The sequence below is a fragment of the Hypanus sabinus genome, chromosome 14, assembly GCF_030144855.1.
Source record: "Hypanus sabinus isolate sHypSab1 chromosome 14, sHypSab1.hap1, whole genome shotgun sequence".
Taxonomy (NCBI): domain Eukaryota; kingdom Metazoa; phylum Chordata; class Chondrichthyes; order Myliobatiformes; family Dasyatidae; genus Hypanus; species Hypanus sabinus.
In genome coordinates this window covers 81,603,638-81,620,000 of record NC_082719.1, presented here as the reverse complement: position 1 = coordinate 81,620,000, position 16,363 = coordinate 81,603,638, and the positions used below count along the sequence as shown (strand labels likewise).

Here is a 16,363-nt window from a genome sequence, read left to right as displayed (position 1 = left end):
AGCAATTCTAGTTTAAACTCTCCCCAACAGCCTTAGCAAGCCTCCCTGCCAGGATATTGCTCCCCCTCGGATTCAACTGGAACCCGTTGTTTTTGTACAGGTTGTGCTTGCCCCAAAAGAGGTCCCAATGATCCAGATATCTGCCCTCTGCTCCAATCCCTCAGCCACGCATTTATCCTCCACCTCACTCTATTCCTATACACACTGTCGCGTGGCACAGGCAGTAATCCTGATGTTACTACCTTTGAGGTCCTGCTTCTTAACTTCCTTCCTAACTCTCTGTAGTCTGTTTTCAGGACCTCCTCCCTGTGTTGTTGGTACCAGTATGTACCACTACCTCTGGCTGTTCACCTTCCCACTTCAGGATATCATGGACGCGATCAGAAGGTGATCTTGGCAGACCCATTTGACCTTACTCTTTATGAACACTCAGATAGTCAAGTGATAACAACAATATGCTGCTGTTTAATTACTGATGAATTTATGTGATGCCAATCATCTGGGATTATGGAATGCTAAGCCGCTTACAGTGGCTAATTAATCCATCAAATTGCATGGCTGATGCGCTGGTATTAGGGAGGTTTCAAAGGAGTTTCACAAAAATGATTCCAGGATTGAAAAGCTTATCATCAGAGGAGTGTTTAATGGTTCTAGGCCTGTACTCACTGGAATTCAGAAGAATGGTTGGGGGGGGGAAGGTGGAATCTCATTGAGACCTGTTGAATGTTGAAAGTCATCAATAGCATGGATGTGAAAAGGAGGTTTCCTATGGTGGGGGAATCCAAGACCAGAGAACACAACCTCAGAATAGAGGGACGTCTATTTAGAATAGAGATGAGGAAGAGTTTCTTTAGCTAGTGAGTGGAATTTGTTGCCACAGGCAGCTGTAGAGGCCAAGCCAGTGGGTACATTTAAGGCAGAGATTGTTAAGATTCCTGATTAGTCAAGGCATGAAGGGATATGGGGAGGAGGCAAAAGATTAAAACTGAGAGGGAAATGGATCAGACATAAGGAAATAGTGGAGCAGATTTGATGGACCAAATGGCCTAATTTTACTGCTGTAACTTATGGACATCACAGTATTCCATCATGTTCCTGACATTGCTTGCAGACAGCAAAAAGGCTTTAAGGAGTCAGGAGATGAGCCATTTGATAAAGATTACCCAACTCCTGACATCTTTGTAGTCACAATATTTAAAGAATTAAAAGCTTTCAGTGAGTAGTGAATCCCAGAATGTTTGTCAGGAATTTTGAAGATGTGAATGGTGTTAAATGTTTACAATAGGTGGTTATAAGGATAGTGATTGGCTATAACTTGTGTGGTATATATGTTAGCTTCCTGAAGTGGCTCGTGCCTATAACTTGCTAAATATTTTGCTGTCCAGGAACATGGATATTTGATTATTGGAGGAGCTACAAATGCAATTGTACAAGGTGCAATGATCAGTAAACATGAGTAAATTAATGAAGGATAGTTGATGATTGATGGTGGTACAGCAGTGAGAAACTTCTGTAGCAATGATATAGGCTCAGATGATTACCCAAAAAAATCAGAGGCAACTTCCTTTACGCTGGGTATGTTTCCATCTGGTCAAAAACTACCCCTGATTTTCACAGGTTTCAATTTTATTCCAGCACAATTGGATTTCTGCAAATTCCAGGTGATCTTATTTAGAGTGTAGAACATTGCAGTACAGGCCCTTTGGCTCACGATGTCATGCTGACTTTGTTTAATATAAACAATATTTGTTTAACATTTCTTTCTTTTTTTTATATAAATAAATCCACATTAGCTCTCTCTAATCAGTTCATATTTATCCAAATACACAGTAACTCCCCAAAACAGACTAATTATAAAGCTGCGGGCCCATTATTCTAACTTACCTTTCTGATCCTTCTTAAATAAGAGCATATCATATTACTTCCCGGTAACATTGAAGCTGCTGCACAACAATAGGACACTCAAGATTTCCAGCATCTGCAGAATCTCTTGTGCCTCCATTCAGTCCTCAAGTTGTTTTGACATTAGGTCATTGAAAAAAACTTCTAATGATCTTGGGTTTATAAAGAACCAAAATAATTTTGATTGGATTGCTGTGGTTTTGTCATGAAACTAGAACCATTCACAGTATTGTACATTCTCTATACTTAAGCAAGAAGTGAACTGTGAGTCACTCAGGCATTGGTAAGGAATAGCTAGAAATGCATCACTTATAAAAAACATATTTAGTTACACTGAAATATTTTACTTCAAGAAAAAGAATGTTTCTCATTTTAAATCTATAGCAATTTGATAAATTGATTGATAGCTTGTGTCTCTAAGATGAGTGGTGAGATAAATTTAAACAAAACCATTCAATACTAACTAGCAGATTTGTTCAACACACAATATACCTTGCAGAAATTCTCTTCACCGTGATCTGAGGTCCATAGGTCTTTCCCTGAATCATAGTTCTTCCTATTGATCGCACCAACGGCAGAATGTTGACTTTCGGAGAAAAGAGTCCTCTCAGCCGCCCTTGAGCTATTGCTGAAGCTCCAACATTATACAGGGATGCATTAGTCTGTGGAAAGGGGTCAAAAATAAACTTAGCAATAACTTAATTTTGTTTTGATGTTCGTAACTGTAATGATATTTTGTTTAAGTTTTAAAAAATCCTGCAAGAGAGAAGAAAACTGCATTTTTGAATAGGTGTTCACCGATTTTTGGGGAATTCAAAAATAATTTCTGGGGAATCCAAAGCTTCCAACAGAAAGAACGTTGCAGATTGCTGTGATTCCCTATTTAGTGACTATCTACTGAATAAAGAAATAACACAGGAATAAAATAGAGAGGCGGTTAATAAACAGATTTCAAAGTGGCATTTTTTTGCTGAAAGTTAATTTAAAATTCTGAAGAAAGGCCTCCGCTCTAAAGAAGGGTCCCTGAGCCGAAAGGTTAACATGTTTATCTCCTTCCCAAATTTTCTGTTCTTTATTTTATTTATTTAGAGAAACAGCAAGGTAACAGGGACTTCTGGCTCAACAAACCTGCGCTCCCAATTACACCAATGTGACCTACTATCTCTGTACTTCTTTAGAATATGGGAGGAAACTGGAGCACCAGGAGGAAACCCATGCAGTCATAGGGAGAATTTATAAATTCCTTACAGTGGCAAAACTGAAGCCAGGTCACTAGCGTTATAATAGCAATATGCTACCTGCTACATTACTGTGGTGCCTTGTATAGATCACAGTTTCTGCAGTTTTACTTTTTCTCACATTTAAAAAGACCACAGAGTATAAGCCATTTTCCCCCAGGTTAATGATACAGTGGCATGCAAAAGTTTGGGCACCCCTGGTCAAAATTTCTGTTACTGTGAATAGCAGTAAAGATGCTAAAGTGAGTAAAAGATGACCTGATTTCCAAAAGGCATAAAGTTAAAGATGACACATTCCTTTAATCTTTTAAGCAAGATTACTTTTTTATTTCCATCTTTTACAGTTTCAAAATAACAAAAAAGGAAAAGGTCTTGAAGCAAAAGTTTGGGCACCCTGCATGGTCATGGTAACACCCCCTTTGGCAAGTATCACAGCTTGTAAATGCTTTTTGTAGCCAGCTAAGAGTCTTTCACTTCTTGTTTGGGGGATTTTCACCCATTCTTCCTTGCAAAAGGCTTCTAGTTCTGTGAGATTCTTAGGCTGTCTTGCATGCACTGCTCTTTTGATGTCTATCCACAGATTTTCTATGATGTTTAAGTCGGGGAACTGTGAGGGCCATGGCAAAACCTTCAGCTTGACAGAAGGTACATAAAGTCACTTGGATAGCAGTGGGAAGTTACATGGGGATGTAAAACAGTTGAATGAGCAAAGGTTTGGCCATATGATTAAAGAGAATTCAATATGATTAAAGAGAAATTCAACATAACACATTATAAATTTTCCCCAGATTCTGGCCTGGTTAGCAACAACTACAATTATTAAAAAATCAATTAATCACAACGGTATCCAACTCACTTTTTAAAAAAAATAGAAGTGATGTTTGTAAAAGGAATACCTGATTTTTCAAGTTGAGATTCAGTAGTCGCCAAGACTTGTGCATCAGGTCAGAGAAGTGAAACAGAACCTGTAACCTATTTGTAAGGGCTTCTGGGCTACAGTCTTTAAGCATGCTGTACTGAGGAGGTACCATCTGTGGCACACCAAGTTGAACAGGAACTGTGCTTCCTTTAATTAAAAAAAGGTAAGTTATATTTCATTCAAAGTTAATTCAACTGTACTTCTAGTCACACCACAGAAAAATTCAGTTCCCAAGTAAAATTATATTTTCTATAAATGAAATGCTTGCATCTGTCTGTCAAGTTTGACTTTCCCATGGGTTTTAACAGAAAGAAATTTATTAAGTACTTTAGCAGGAGTTCTTTATATCAGTGCCTCAAAAATATGCTTTCATTAATGATGCTTTAGCCACAGCAATGGTAACACGCATTCCAGAAAAAGCTAGCTTGACCTTATATAATTCATTTAAAAGTAAATGCGCTAATGTTCTCAGGATGTAAATGTTACCAGCAAATACAGTACACATTTACTATTATCTCAAAATGTCCTAAGCAGGGTCTGGATGTCTTTCAATAACGAGATGCAATATCAGCTCAGGTTAAGCACTGAATCGGATCTTATGGTACACACCCAAAAGTAATGTAAAAGAAAGAAAAAGATCAAGTAAATATTCAAAATTAATTATCTTTAAACTGTTTTCATTCTGAATTCTGTGTCTCCAGCTTCTAAGGTACCCCAGCATCACCACTGATATTACTTCTCCATGCCACAAAGTTTCTTCAAATTCCTTTATGAAAGGACTTCAGAAAGTTCATAACCTGGTAAAAACTAATCATCTTCCAGATGTCAGCTGCTATAATATAAAACCAAAGCAAAACTGTAGGTGTAAGTTATTCAGTCCTTCTAATCTGCTCTAACCTTTCAGTATGATCATGGATGATAATCCAAATTCAATACTCTGTTCCAGATAGCCCTTACAAAAATATCTAATTCCTTCTCGAATAAATGGCTCTCTGGTTGAGAATTCCACAGGCTCACCACAGTCTGTGAGAAGACTTGTTTTCTCTTTTACAGTTTTAAATAGCCTTTCCTTTTTTCTTCGGCTGTGAGCCCTGGTCTTGGATCCCCAGACCGCAGCACTGGGGACATTGTTTCCTGCATCTCTTTCTTTTAGAATGGGATCCCCGCTCAATATACTGAAATCTGGTGAATAGAAGCCTGATTGACACAATCTCCATTCATGTGTCTATAACCATTTGGTAACTTTGATACGCTTCCAGTGCTCTGCACTATTCCATTTAAGCCACAATCTGATCATACATGTACATGTACCAAATATTTCTGTATAGTTACATCAATACTTATTGTGTCTCAAGATAAAGCATAACTGTTACCTGGAGTTCTAGGTGAAGGAGGAGGGGTGGTCCACGCAGCACTGTGACACCGGCCAGCTGAAATCTGATGAATATTTCTCCCTTGAAGTGCAGTAATTAATGTTGGTTCTTTAACTTGATTGGCATGATTTAGACCAAGCTATTGAAATTAGTTAAAAAGTACTGTATCATTATTGTGCATTATGGATACAGAATTTAAAGATTTCCAAATGGATGAAAGAAAAGCTTCAAAGCTGGAAGAACCCAGCAAGCCAGGTAGCATCTATGGAGGAGAATAAACAGTTGAGTTTTTGGGCCAAAAGCCTTCATCAAGACAGCATCTTGTGTGTGTTGCTCAAGAATTCCAGCATCTGCAGATTCTCTTGTGTTTAGGAAAATATTCAAAAACATGTTGTTAAAATATGCAAGATTTCTACAAAAAGAAAGCTTTGTAAATGTAGCTAAGAGGAACATGAGCAACAAGGTTTATTTAGCTTAATTTCAATGGTCCTGGTTATTACAGGATTAATCTGATACAAGGTAAGTTTTGGGAATCAAGGACTTAAAACTACTGCACGCTGTTGTTGTATCTTATCTTGAATTACACCACCAGTACATTCACTCAAACTTTATTTCATGAATAAGTATACCTTAAATGAAATTTTAATAGCAGTTTGATGCCAAATTGTGAATAATAGCAAACTTTGGTTATTCCAAAAAAACACAAATTTATCAGATCTAAACCTTACTTTCATGATTTCAAATATTTATAACTCACAAAGTTAAATTTAGAATTCAATGGGTTCAATGATATAAGTATGAAAATGGAGAGTTTTAAAATAATCTCTTTAGGAGAAGTCATTCAAAGAAGAATGAAAACATTTTAATACACTTTTAATTAATGCCATATTAGGAAATCAGAGAGTCATTGTACGTAATATACACATTCACTGAAAAATGCTGCTTTCTCATTTTCTTAAAAACTGCATCCACTTTGAAGAGGAGGTTGGAACAAGAAACAGTGAATGGGAATCAATGTTTTACCTACAAAATACAAAACAACAAGTATCATAGTTAGATACATCAGTGGTGATAATTATGGCTATTTTTGCTAAGGCCACTATAGAGTATGGAACAGTAATCCTGTCTGAACTTCCATTGCCTTAAAGTGATGCTAAATCCATTGTAATGTTCCAAGGGCAGTTCAATCAAATCATATAACTCACACAGCTGAAAAATACATAACCTTTTTAAAGAAACTTCTGGCTGGAGTTGCTCAGTATTATGAAAAATGGCACAGACTAGATGAACAAAAGAGATTAATGATTTTTCAGAATGTAAACTTCTGTTGTATTTGCTTTATACTTCACTATGGCACAATCATTTTGCTGAAAGTGTGTATCATTTCCAACAAATTAAAATACAACTTGGCAATGGAATGTCAAGTCAAATTAGGTAACATATTTTGAAGAAATAATTTTCCATGCATTGAATATAGATATCCTACCTGACCTTCAGCATTACATCCCCAAGCAAATACATCTCCTGTTGAGCACAAAGCAAGTGTATGCTCTGATCCTACTGCAATATCTTCAACAAACATCGAGTCTAACGCAGGCACCTGCTGTGGGCGGTTGTGATTACACAGCATTGAATCTGGCAAGCCTATAAGACGCTCTAAGGATTTAAAAAAAAAACTCCAAAGAATTAAAACATAGAACACAGACACCAACTGGCAAGTAACAGTCCTTTTGGCTAACAATGTTGTGCCAAATGAATTTAATTAATAATGAAATGGCTAAGAAATGTCCATATCCTTTCATTTTCCTCATTGTCATATGCCTATCTAACCGTCTCTAATGTTTCTATCTAACACTATGCCAGGTAGCACATTCTAGGCATCCACCATACTCTGTGTAAAACATTGCGTCTCACTTCTCTTTTGAAATGATCCTTTCTCACCTTAACTGCATCCTCTTTGGTTAGTAGCCATTTCAAATCTTGAAAGAAGATACTGTCTGTCTATGTCTCTCATAATCTTATACACCTCTAACAGCTCTTCCCTCAGCCTCCACTACACCAAAGAAAACAACGTAACTTTGTCCAATCTTGAATTATAGCACATGCTCTGCATCCTGGCAACATCCTGGTAAACCTCTTTTGCATTCTCTCCAAAGTCTTGACATCCTTCCTATAAAGGGGTGACTAGAACAATGCAATACCCTATATGCAGCCTAAATAGAGTTTTGTAAAGCTGTAATTTAACTTCCTAATTTTTGAACTCAATGCTTCAATAAACAAAGGCAAGCATGTCATATGTCTCCTTAACCACCCTATCAATCTGCATAGCCACTTTCAGGAAGCTAGGAACTTGGACCCCAATATCCTTCTGCTCATCAACACTGTTAAGGATTTTTCCTTAACAGTGTAATGTCTCTTTGCATTTGACCTACTAAGGTGCAGAACTTCACATTCGGCCTTGTTAATCTCCATCTGCCATTTCTCTGACCATATCTGCAAATGATCTATATCCCTTTGTACTCTTTGCCAGTCTTCTACGCTATGCACACCGCCACCAATCTTCGCATCATCTGCAAAAAGACTAACCCAACCATCTACAATTTTATCCAGGTCACTTATCTACCTGACAAACAGCAGAGGTCCCAGTACAGATCTCTGTGAAACACCACTAATCACAGACCTCCAGCTAGAATAAGTCACATTGACCACCACTCTCTATCTTCTATGCGTAAGCCAGTTCTGATTTCAAACAGCCAATTCATCATGGACCCCTTGCCTCTTAATCATCTGGATCAGCCTCTCATTAGGGACCTTGTGAAAAGCCTTACTAAAATTTTCGTAGACAATATCGACATTTCTACCTTCATCAAGCACCCTCATCATCTCAATAAACAACTCAATCAAGTTAGTAAGACATAACTTGCCCCACACAAAGCCACACTAGCTCTCACTAACTGGGCCATAGTTTTCCAAATTATCAGAAATCCTATCCTGAAGAATTTTCTCCAGCAACTTCACCACCATTGACATGAGACTCACCAGTCTATAGTTTGCAGGATTATCTCTGGTGCCCTTCTTCAATAATGGAACAATAATGGAATAATAATTTTGCAGAGACTTCCCAGTTCTCAACATTTAAATCACAGCTGGTTGCTATCTGGTGTGGGCTTTGTAGAGATAATTTGTGTTTGGCTTCATGTAAAAATAATTCCCTCCAATTTGCTATGCGTTTGGTAACCTGGTGGTGTGGCTGCTTTGTGCTGCTGTGGTCTTCTTTCTGCTCATGCACTGCTTTGTTTTGTGGAATAGCTATGATAGAGGCGAAGGCCTCAGGGACACTGTATTGTTTTGGCTCTAAAGTTAGGTGCAGAAGGAAATGAAAGGCGCAGACACATTCCTGCCCACTAATACAATTGTCATATTTTCTGCCTTATAATCATGGTGTTCCTGAGTACTGACATTAAACCAAGCAACTTCAGGATAGAAGGAATAATTTAAAACACCTTTAAATATTGGCATTAGCAGCACACCAATCGATTGGGAGAGCGAGCTTCATACAGCTTGGAAGAAAAATTTTAAAAAGGAGTGTTTCAAGGGGCTCGGCGCATTAGTGGCAGATGAATTGATTTGTAATTCATTAGCAGGAGCAAATAACAGTAAACCAGTGTCAAAGCAGAGTGGCCATTGTGCGAAGGGACCAGTGTAGGAGTGGGAACTTGAAGCTTTGGCAAAGAGGCACAGGTAAATAGCAAGCAAGGCTGTTGTGGTGGTTGAATAAAAAGTCACTAAATTACAGCTAATTAAATAAAAGGACGATGCAGGATCAGGTGATGTGCTGTAGCTGCATGATGTGGGAGCTGGGGGACCCAGTTGAAGTTCCTGGTGACTACATCAGCAGCAAGTGTTGGCTGTTTGAACTCAAGATCAGGTTTATTATCACTGGCATATGATGTGAAATTTGTTAACTTAGCAGCAGCAGTTCAATGCAATACATAATCTAGCCGAGAGAAAATAATAATAAATAAAATTTAAAAAATAAACAAGCAAATCAATTACATATATTGAATAGATAAAAAAAGCAAAACAATTACTGTATATTTAAAAAAAAGTGAGGTGGTGTCCAAAGTTTCAATGTCTGTTTAAGAATAGGATGGCGGAGGGGAAGAAGTTGTTCCTGAATCACTGAATTTGTGCCTTCAGGTTTCTGAACCTCCTACTTGATGGTAACAGTAAGAAAAGGGAATGCCCTGGGTGCTGGAAGTCCTTAATAATGGACGCTGCCTTTCTGAGACACCGCTCCCTAAAGTTGTCTTGGGTTCTTTGTAGGCTAGTACCCAAGATGGAGCTGACTCGATTTACAACCTTCTGCAGCTTCTTTCAGTCCTGTGCAGTAGCCCCTCCATACCAGACAGTGATGCAGCCTGTCAGAATGCTCCCTATGGTACAACTATAGAAGTTTTTGCGTGTATTTGTTGACATGCCAAATCTCTTCAAACTTCTAATACAGTATAGCCGCTGTCATGCCTTATTTATAACCACATCAATATGTTGGGACCAGGTTGGATCCTCAGAGATCTTGAGACCCAGGAACATGAATCTGCTCACTCTCTCCACCTCTGATACCTCAATGAGGATTGGTATGTGTTCCTTCGTCTTACACTTCCTGAAGTCCACAATTAGCTCTTTCGTCTTACTGACATTGAGTGCCAGATTGTTGCTGCAACACCGCTCCACCAGTTGGCATGTTTCACTCCTTTACGCCCTCTTGTCACCATCTGAGGTTCTACCAACAGTGGTTGTATAGATCATACTTGAGCTATGCCTAGCCATAGAGTCATGTGTATATATAGAGTAGAGCCAGTGGGCTAAGCACACACCCCTGAGGTGCGCCAGTGTTGATTGTCAGTGAGGGGATATGTTATTGTCAATCCGCACAGATTGTTGTCTTCTGGTTAGAATGTTAAGGATCCAATTGCAGAGGGAGGTACAGAGGTCTGCAACTTCTCAATCAGGATTGTGGGAATGATGGTATTAAATGCTGAGCTATAGTTGATGAACAGCATCTTGACGTAGGTGTTTGTGTTGTCCAGGTGGTCTAAAGCTGTGTGGAGCGTCATTGAGATTGTATCTACAGTTGATTTATCGTGGCTCAAAGTTGATGACATTGAATCTGAGCTTCAAACACTGCAGCACACCAGGGGAAGGGAGATTTACCTGGATTCTTTCATTCAGGAGGTAGTCGCACCCGTTCGATTAGCTGCCTCAAATTCAGTCTATTGTCAGGGAGAAGAGGGTGTGACTGCAAGTGAGGTGTGTAGTGGGATCCAAGAGACAGTGCTGGAGGAGGCTCAGCCCTTGAGCTTCTCCAACAGGTCTGAGGTTTTTGCTCCCTGTGTGGATAACGGTGGGGGCTGCAGGAAGGATGAGCAACCTAACTGTGGCACTGTAGTTCAGGGAGCCATTCAAGAGGGGGGTAAGAAGAGAAATGTAGTGGTAATTGGGGATAATATGGTCAGGGGAATAGACAGAGTTTTCTATCATGAGGATAGGACATCCTGAAGGCTGTGTTGCCTACTTGGTACCCAGGTTTGGGACATCTTATCTGACCTACAGAGGAATTTGCAGTGGAAGGGGAAAGACCCAGTTGTCGTGGTCCATGTGAGTATCAATAACATACAGTTAAAACAAGGAAAGAGGTTTTGCTAAGTGAATTTGAGCAGCCAGGGAATAAATTAAACAACAGTATCAAAAAGGTTCTGGATTGCTACCTGAGCCACGTGCAAATTGGCATAGGGTCAAGAAGATTAGAGAGTTAGAGGCAAGGCTCAAGGACTAGTGTGGGAGAAGTGGATTTGAATTCATGGGAAATTTGCACCAGTATTGGGCAAGGAGGGAGAGGTACCAATGTGACAGGCTCCTTCTGAAATGCAATGGGACCTAGCAAACTGCATAACTGGAGCTGTGGATAGGGCTTTAAACTAAATAGTAGTGGGGTGGGTTCAAAAGATTGGAGAAGTATGGATAAAGTAAAAAAGAAAAGTGTGGATAAGGATAAAAAGACAAAAGATAAAAAAGAGAAAAGTAAGAGTGGAGTGAAGAAAAGTCAAGTGCAAAACAATAAAAGATTACAAGATTTTAAGGCACAATGAGTGTAAGGGCACTTTATTTGAATGCCCATAGTATTCGAAACAAGGTCAGTGAACTTGCGGCTGAAATCAGTACTGAGAGATATGTTTTAGTGGCCATTACAGAGAGCAGGGTGGACAGGATTGGGAATTAATTATCCAAGGATATCAGGTAATACTGAAGGATAGGTAGTAAGTTTAGGGAGGTGGGGTAGTGCTCTTAATTAAAGATAAGATTGGGGCGATAGTGAGAGAGAATATAAGATCTAAAGAGCAGAATGTTGAATCCATCTAGGTAGAGATTAGGAATAGTAAAAGGAAAAAAAATCACTGGTGGGAGTGTTTATCAGCGACCGAATAATAACATTACAGTGGCACAGGCAATAAACAAAAGAAATATCTGAGGCATGTAAGAATGGAACAGCAGTTACCATGGGGGAACTTTAATTTGCACATAGATTGGGTGAATCAAGTTGGTCGAGACAATCTTGAGGAGGACTTCATAGAATGCATCCGTGATGGCTTTCTTGAACAGCATGTTACTGAACCTACAGGGAATGTGCTGTCTTAAATCTGGTCCTGTGCAATGAGACAGGGAAAACTAGTGATCTTGTAGTTAGGGATCCTCTTGGAAAGAGTGATCACAGTATGACTGAATTTCTCACACAAATGGAAGGTGCAATAGTTCAATCTAAAACCAGTGCATTATGCCTAAATAATGGAGACTACAATGGGATGAGGGAGGATTTAGCTAGTGTAGACTGGGAACAAAGGCTATATAGTGAGACAATTGAGGAACAGTGAAAGACTCTCAAAGAGATTTTTCATGGTGCTCAACAAAATTATATTTCAGTTAAAAGCAAGCACAGTAAGGATGGGAGAGCCAGCCCTGGATAACTAAGGAAATAAAAGAAGGCATCAAACTAAAGCTTGTGCATAAAAATTGCCAAGATTAGTGGGAAACTGGAAGATCGGGAAAACTTTAAAAAGCAACTAAGTACCACTAAGCAGGCAGTAAAGAGAAGCTAGATTATGAAAACAAACTAGCACAAATATAACAACAGATAGTAAAAATTTTTCTAATTATATGAAGTGGAAAGGGGTGGCTAAAGGGAATATAGGACCTTTGGAGGATGAGAAGGGGGAATTGAAATTGGGTAATGAGGAAATGACCGAGGCTTTGATTGACTATTTTGTGTTGGTCTTCATGGTGGAGGACACATCTAACATGTCAAAGAGAGATGTTACTGGATGCGATGGGAGGTGAGGACCTCGATACATTAGCTATCACTAAAGAGGTAGTGCTGAGCAAGCTTGTGGGTCTGAAGATAGATAAATCCCCTGGTCCTGATGGAACACAAGCCAGCATACTGAATAGTAGAGGCTTTGGTGATGATTTACCAAAATTCTCTGGACTGTGGGCAGGCCCCAGTGGATTGGAAGACTGTGAATGTCACACCACTGGTCAAAAAAGGATGTAGGCAAAAGGCAGGTAACTATAGTTTAACATCTGTAGTTGGGAAAATGCTTGAAGCTACCATTAAAGAAAATCATTAAATCATTAAAGATGGTTAGAGCATTGGCTAATTGGAAGAAGGCAGCAAGTGGGAATAAAAGGATCCCTGTCTGGTTGGCTGCCAGTGACTAGTGGTGTTCTACAAGGGTCATTCTTGGGACCACTTTTTATGCTGTATATAAATGATTTAGATGATGGAATAGATGGCTTTGTTACTAAGTTTGAAGATGATATATGAAGGTTGATGGAGGGGTAGGTAGTGTTGAGGAAACAGGATGCAGTAGGACTTAGAAAGATTAGGAAAATGGGCAAGAAAGTGGCAAATGAAATATAATGTTGGAAAATGCATGATCATGCACTTTGGGAGTAGAAATAAATGTGCAGACTATTTTCTAAATGGGGAGAAAGTCCAAAAATCTGAGATGCAAAGGAACTTGGAAGTCATTGTGCAGAACACCTTAAAGGTTAACTGGCACGTTGAGTCAGTGGTGAAGAAGGCAAATGCAATGTTAGCATTCATTTCAAGAGGTCTAGAATACAAAAGCAGGGATGTGATGCTGAGGCTTTACAAGGCACTGGTGAGGCCTCACCTTGAGTATTATGAACAGTTTTGGGGTCCTCATCTTAGAAGAGATGTGCTGGCATTGGAGAGGGTCCAGAGGAGGTTCACAAGGACGATTCTGGGAATGAAAGGGTTATCATACGAGGAAAGTTTGATGGCTCTGTGTCTGTATTTGTTGAAATTTAGTAGGATAAGGGGGGACCTCATTGAAACCTTTCAATTGTTGAAAGGCCTAGACAGAGTAGAGGTGGAAAGGATGTTTCCCATGGTGTGAGAGTCTAGGACAAGAGGGCACAGCTTCAGGATAGAGAGGCATCCATTCAAAACAGAGATGCAGAGGAATTTCTTTAGCCAGGGGGTGGAGAATTAGTGGAATTTATTGCCACAGGTAGCTGTGGAGCCCAGGTTGTTCAGTGTATTTAAGGCAGAGATTGATAAGTTCTTGATTGGACATGGCATGGGGAGAAGGCCAGGAAATTGGGTTGAGGAGGAGAAAAAAAAGGATAAGCCATGATTGAATGGCAGAACAGACTTGATGGGCCAAATGTCCTAAGTCTGTTCCTATGGTTTATGGTCTTAAGAAATAGTGAGAATCTGGAAAGAAATGGACCCATCAGGCAAATGCAGCATGGATTCAGCAAAAGCAGGTCCTGTTTGACAAACTTACTGGAGTTTTTTGAGGATATAGCGAGCACAGTGGATACAGAGAAACAGATGGACATTATGTACTTGGATTTCCAGGAGGCATTTGATAAGGAGCCACATAAAAGACTTATTCATAAGATGAAGATGCATAGAGTTGGGGTGATGTATTAGCATGGATAGTGGATTGGTTAACTAATGGAAAGCAGAGAGTTGGGAAACATGGGTGTTACTCTGGTTGGCAATCAGTGGTGAGTGGTGTGCCACAGGGGTTGGTGCTGGATCCACATCTATTCACAACATACATTAACAACCTAGAAGAGGGGACCAAGTGTAGTATATCTAAGTCTGCTGATGATACAAAATTGAGTGGAAAAGCAAATTGTGCAGGAGATATGGAGAGTCTGCAAAGAGAAATAGATAGGTTAAGTGAGTGGGCAAAGATCTGGCAGATGGAGTACAATGTTGGTAAATGTGAGGTCATCCAGTTTGGAAGGTAAAATGAAAGAGCAGATTATTATTTAAATGGTAAGAAATTGCAGCATGCTGCCGTGCAGAGGGACCCGAGAGTGCTTGTGCATGAATCACAAAAGGTTGATTTGCAGGTAGAGCAGGCTATCGAGAAAGCAAATAGAATGTTGGCCTTCATTGCTAGAGAGATTGAATTTAAGAGCTGGGACGTTATGCTGCAACTGCACAGGGTATTGGTGAGGCTGCACCTGGAGTATTATGTGCAGTTCTGGTCTCCTTACTTGATAAAGGATATACTGGCTTTAGAGGCAGTGCAGAGGAGGTTCACCAGGTTGAGTCCAGAGATGAAGGAGTTAGACTAAAGTCACCTGGGATTGTACTTGCTGGAATTCAGAAGAAGGAGAGGAGATCTTATAGAAACATATAAAATTATTAAAGGGATAGATAAGATAGAGGCAGGAAAGTTGTTTCCATTGATAGGTGAGACTAGAACTATGGGAAATGACCTCAAGATTTAGGGGTGTAAGTCAAGTCAAGTCACTTTTATTGTCATTTCGACCATAACTGCTGGTACAGTACATAGTAAAAATGAGACGACGTTTTTTCAGGACCATGGTGTTACATGACACAGTACAGAACTAGACTGAACTACGTAAAAAACAACACAGAAAAAAGCTACACTACAGATCTACACAGGACTGTAGAAAGTGCACAAAACAGTGCAGGCATTACAATAAATAATAAACAAGACAATAGGGCAGTAAGGTGTCAGTCCAGGCTCTGGGTATTGACGAGTCTGATAGCTTGGGGGAAGAAACTGTTACATAGTTTGGTCGTGAGAACCCTTGCATTAGTAGATTTAGGACAGAGATGAGGAGGGACTACTTTTTCCCCAAGAGTGGTGAATCTGTGGAATTCTCTGCCCAATGAAGCAGTGGAGGCTACCTCAGAAAATATATTTAAGACAAGGTTGGATAGGAGGGGAATTAGGTGTTATGGGGGAAAAGGCAGGTAGGTGGAGATGAGTCCCTGGCCAGATCAGCCATAATCTTATTGAATGGCAGAGCAGGCTCGACTGGCCAGATGGCCGACTCCTGTTCCTATTTCTTAGGTTCTTAAACGTCTGTAGTAATTTATAAACTTACTGTAATATCATCCTTGTCACTTGCAATAAAATGATCATAGAGATGGAAAGAGAACAAAAATGTACCTTGTCCGAAAGTGAATACACGTCCATCTTTTGTTAGTACAACTGAAAACTGGGTTCCACAAGCTACTTTCTTCACACCTTTATTGCAAAGGGCCTCAATTTTCTGCTTAGTTAAAAAAAAAATCAAAGCTGGGGATGAATTATTGTTGGAGATTATCTATTAGTCTTTCAGAAGCTGATTTAATCCTCAATTTAAGCAAAAAGACCTGATGAAGGGCATTGGCTCAAAATGTCAACTGCTTATTCCCCTCCAGAGAGGCTGTCTGACTTGCTGAATTCCTCCAGCATTTTGTGTGTGTTAATCATAATTATTTGATGTTACTATATAATATTTTTAAAGATAAACAACATTTTGGTCCAAGACCCCTCATCAGGTCTCAGCCTTAAACTACTTTAAAATAGTAC

General features: G+C 39.5%; 1 protein-coding gene across 1 annotated transcript in view; it reads right to left on the bottom strand.

Moving 5' to 3' along the window:
- Positions 1-16,363, bottom strand: part of LOC132404918 (probable E3 ubiquitin-protein ligase HERC1) — a 279,423-nt gene that overhangs the window by 20,484 nt on the left and 242,576 nt on the right. Inside the window, exons 68-72 of the mRNA XM_059989522.1 lie at positions 15,959-16,061; positions 6,919-7,088; positions 5,433-5,571; positions 4,037-4,206; positions 2,395-2,564 (exon numbers count right to left, since the gene is read on the bottom strand). Of these exons, the coding sequence (XP_059845505.1) occupies positions 2,395-2,564; positions 4,037-4,206; positions 5,433-5,571; positions 6,919-7,088; positions 15,959-16,061 (752 nt within the window). The remainder of the gene's footprint in view (positions 1-2,394; positions 2,565-4,036; positions 4,207-5,432; positions 5,572-6,918; positions 7,089-15,958; positions 16,062-16,363) is intronic.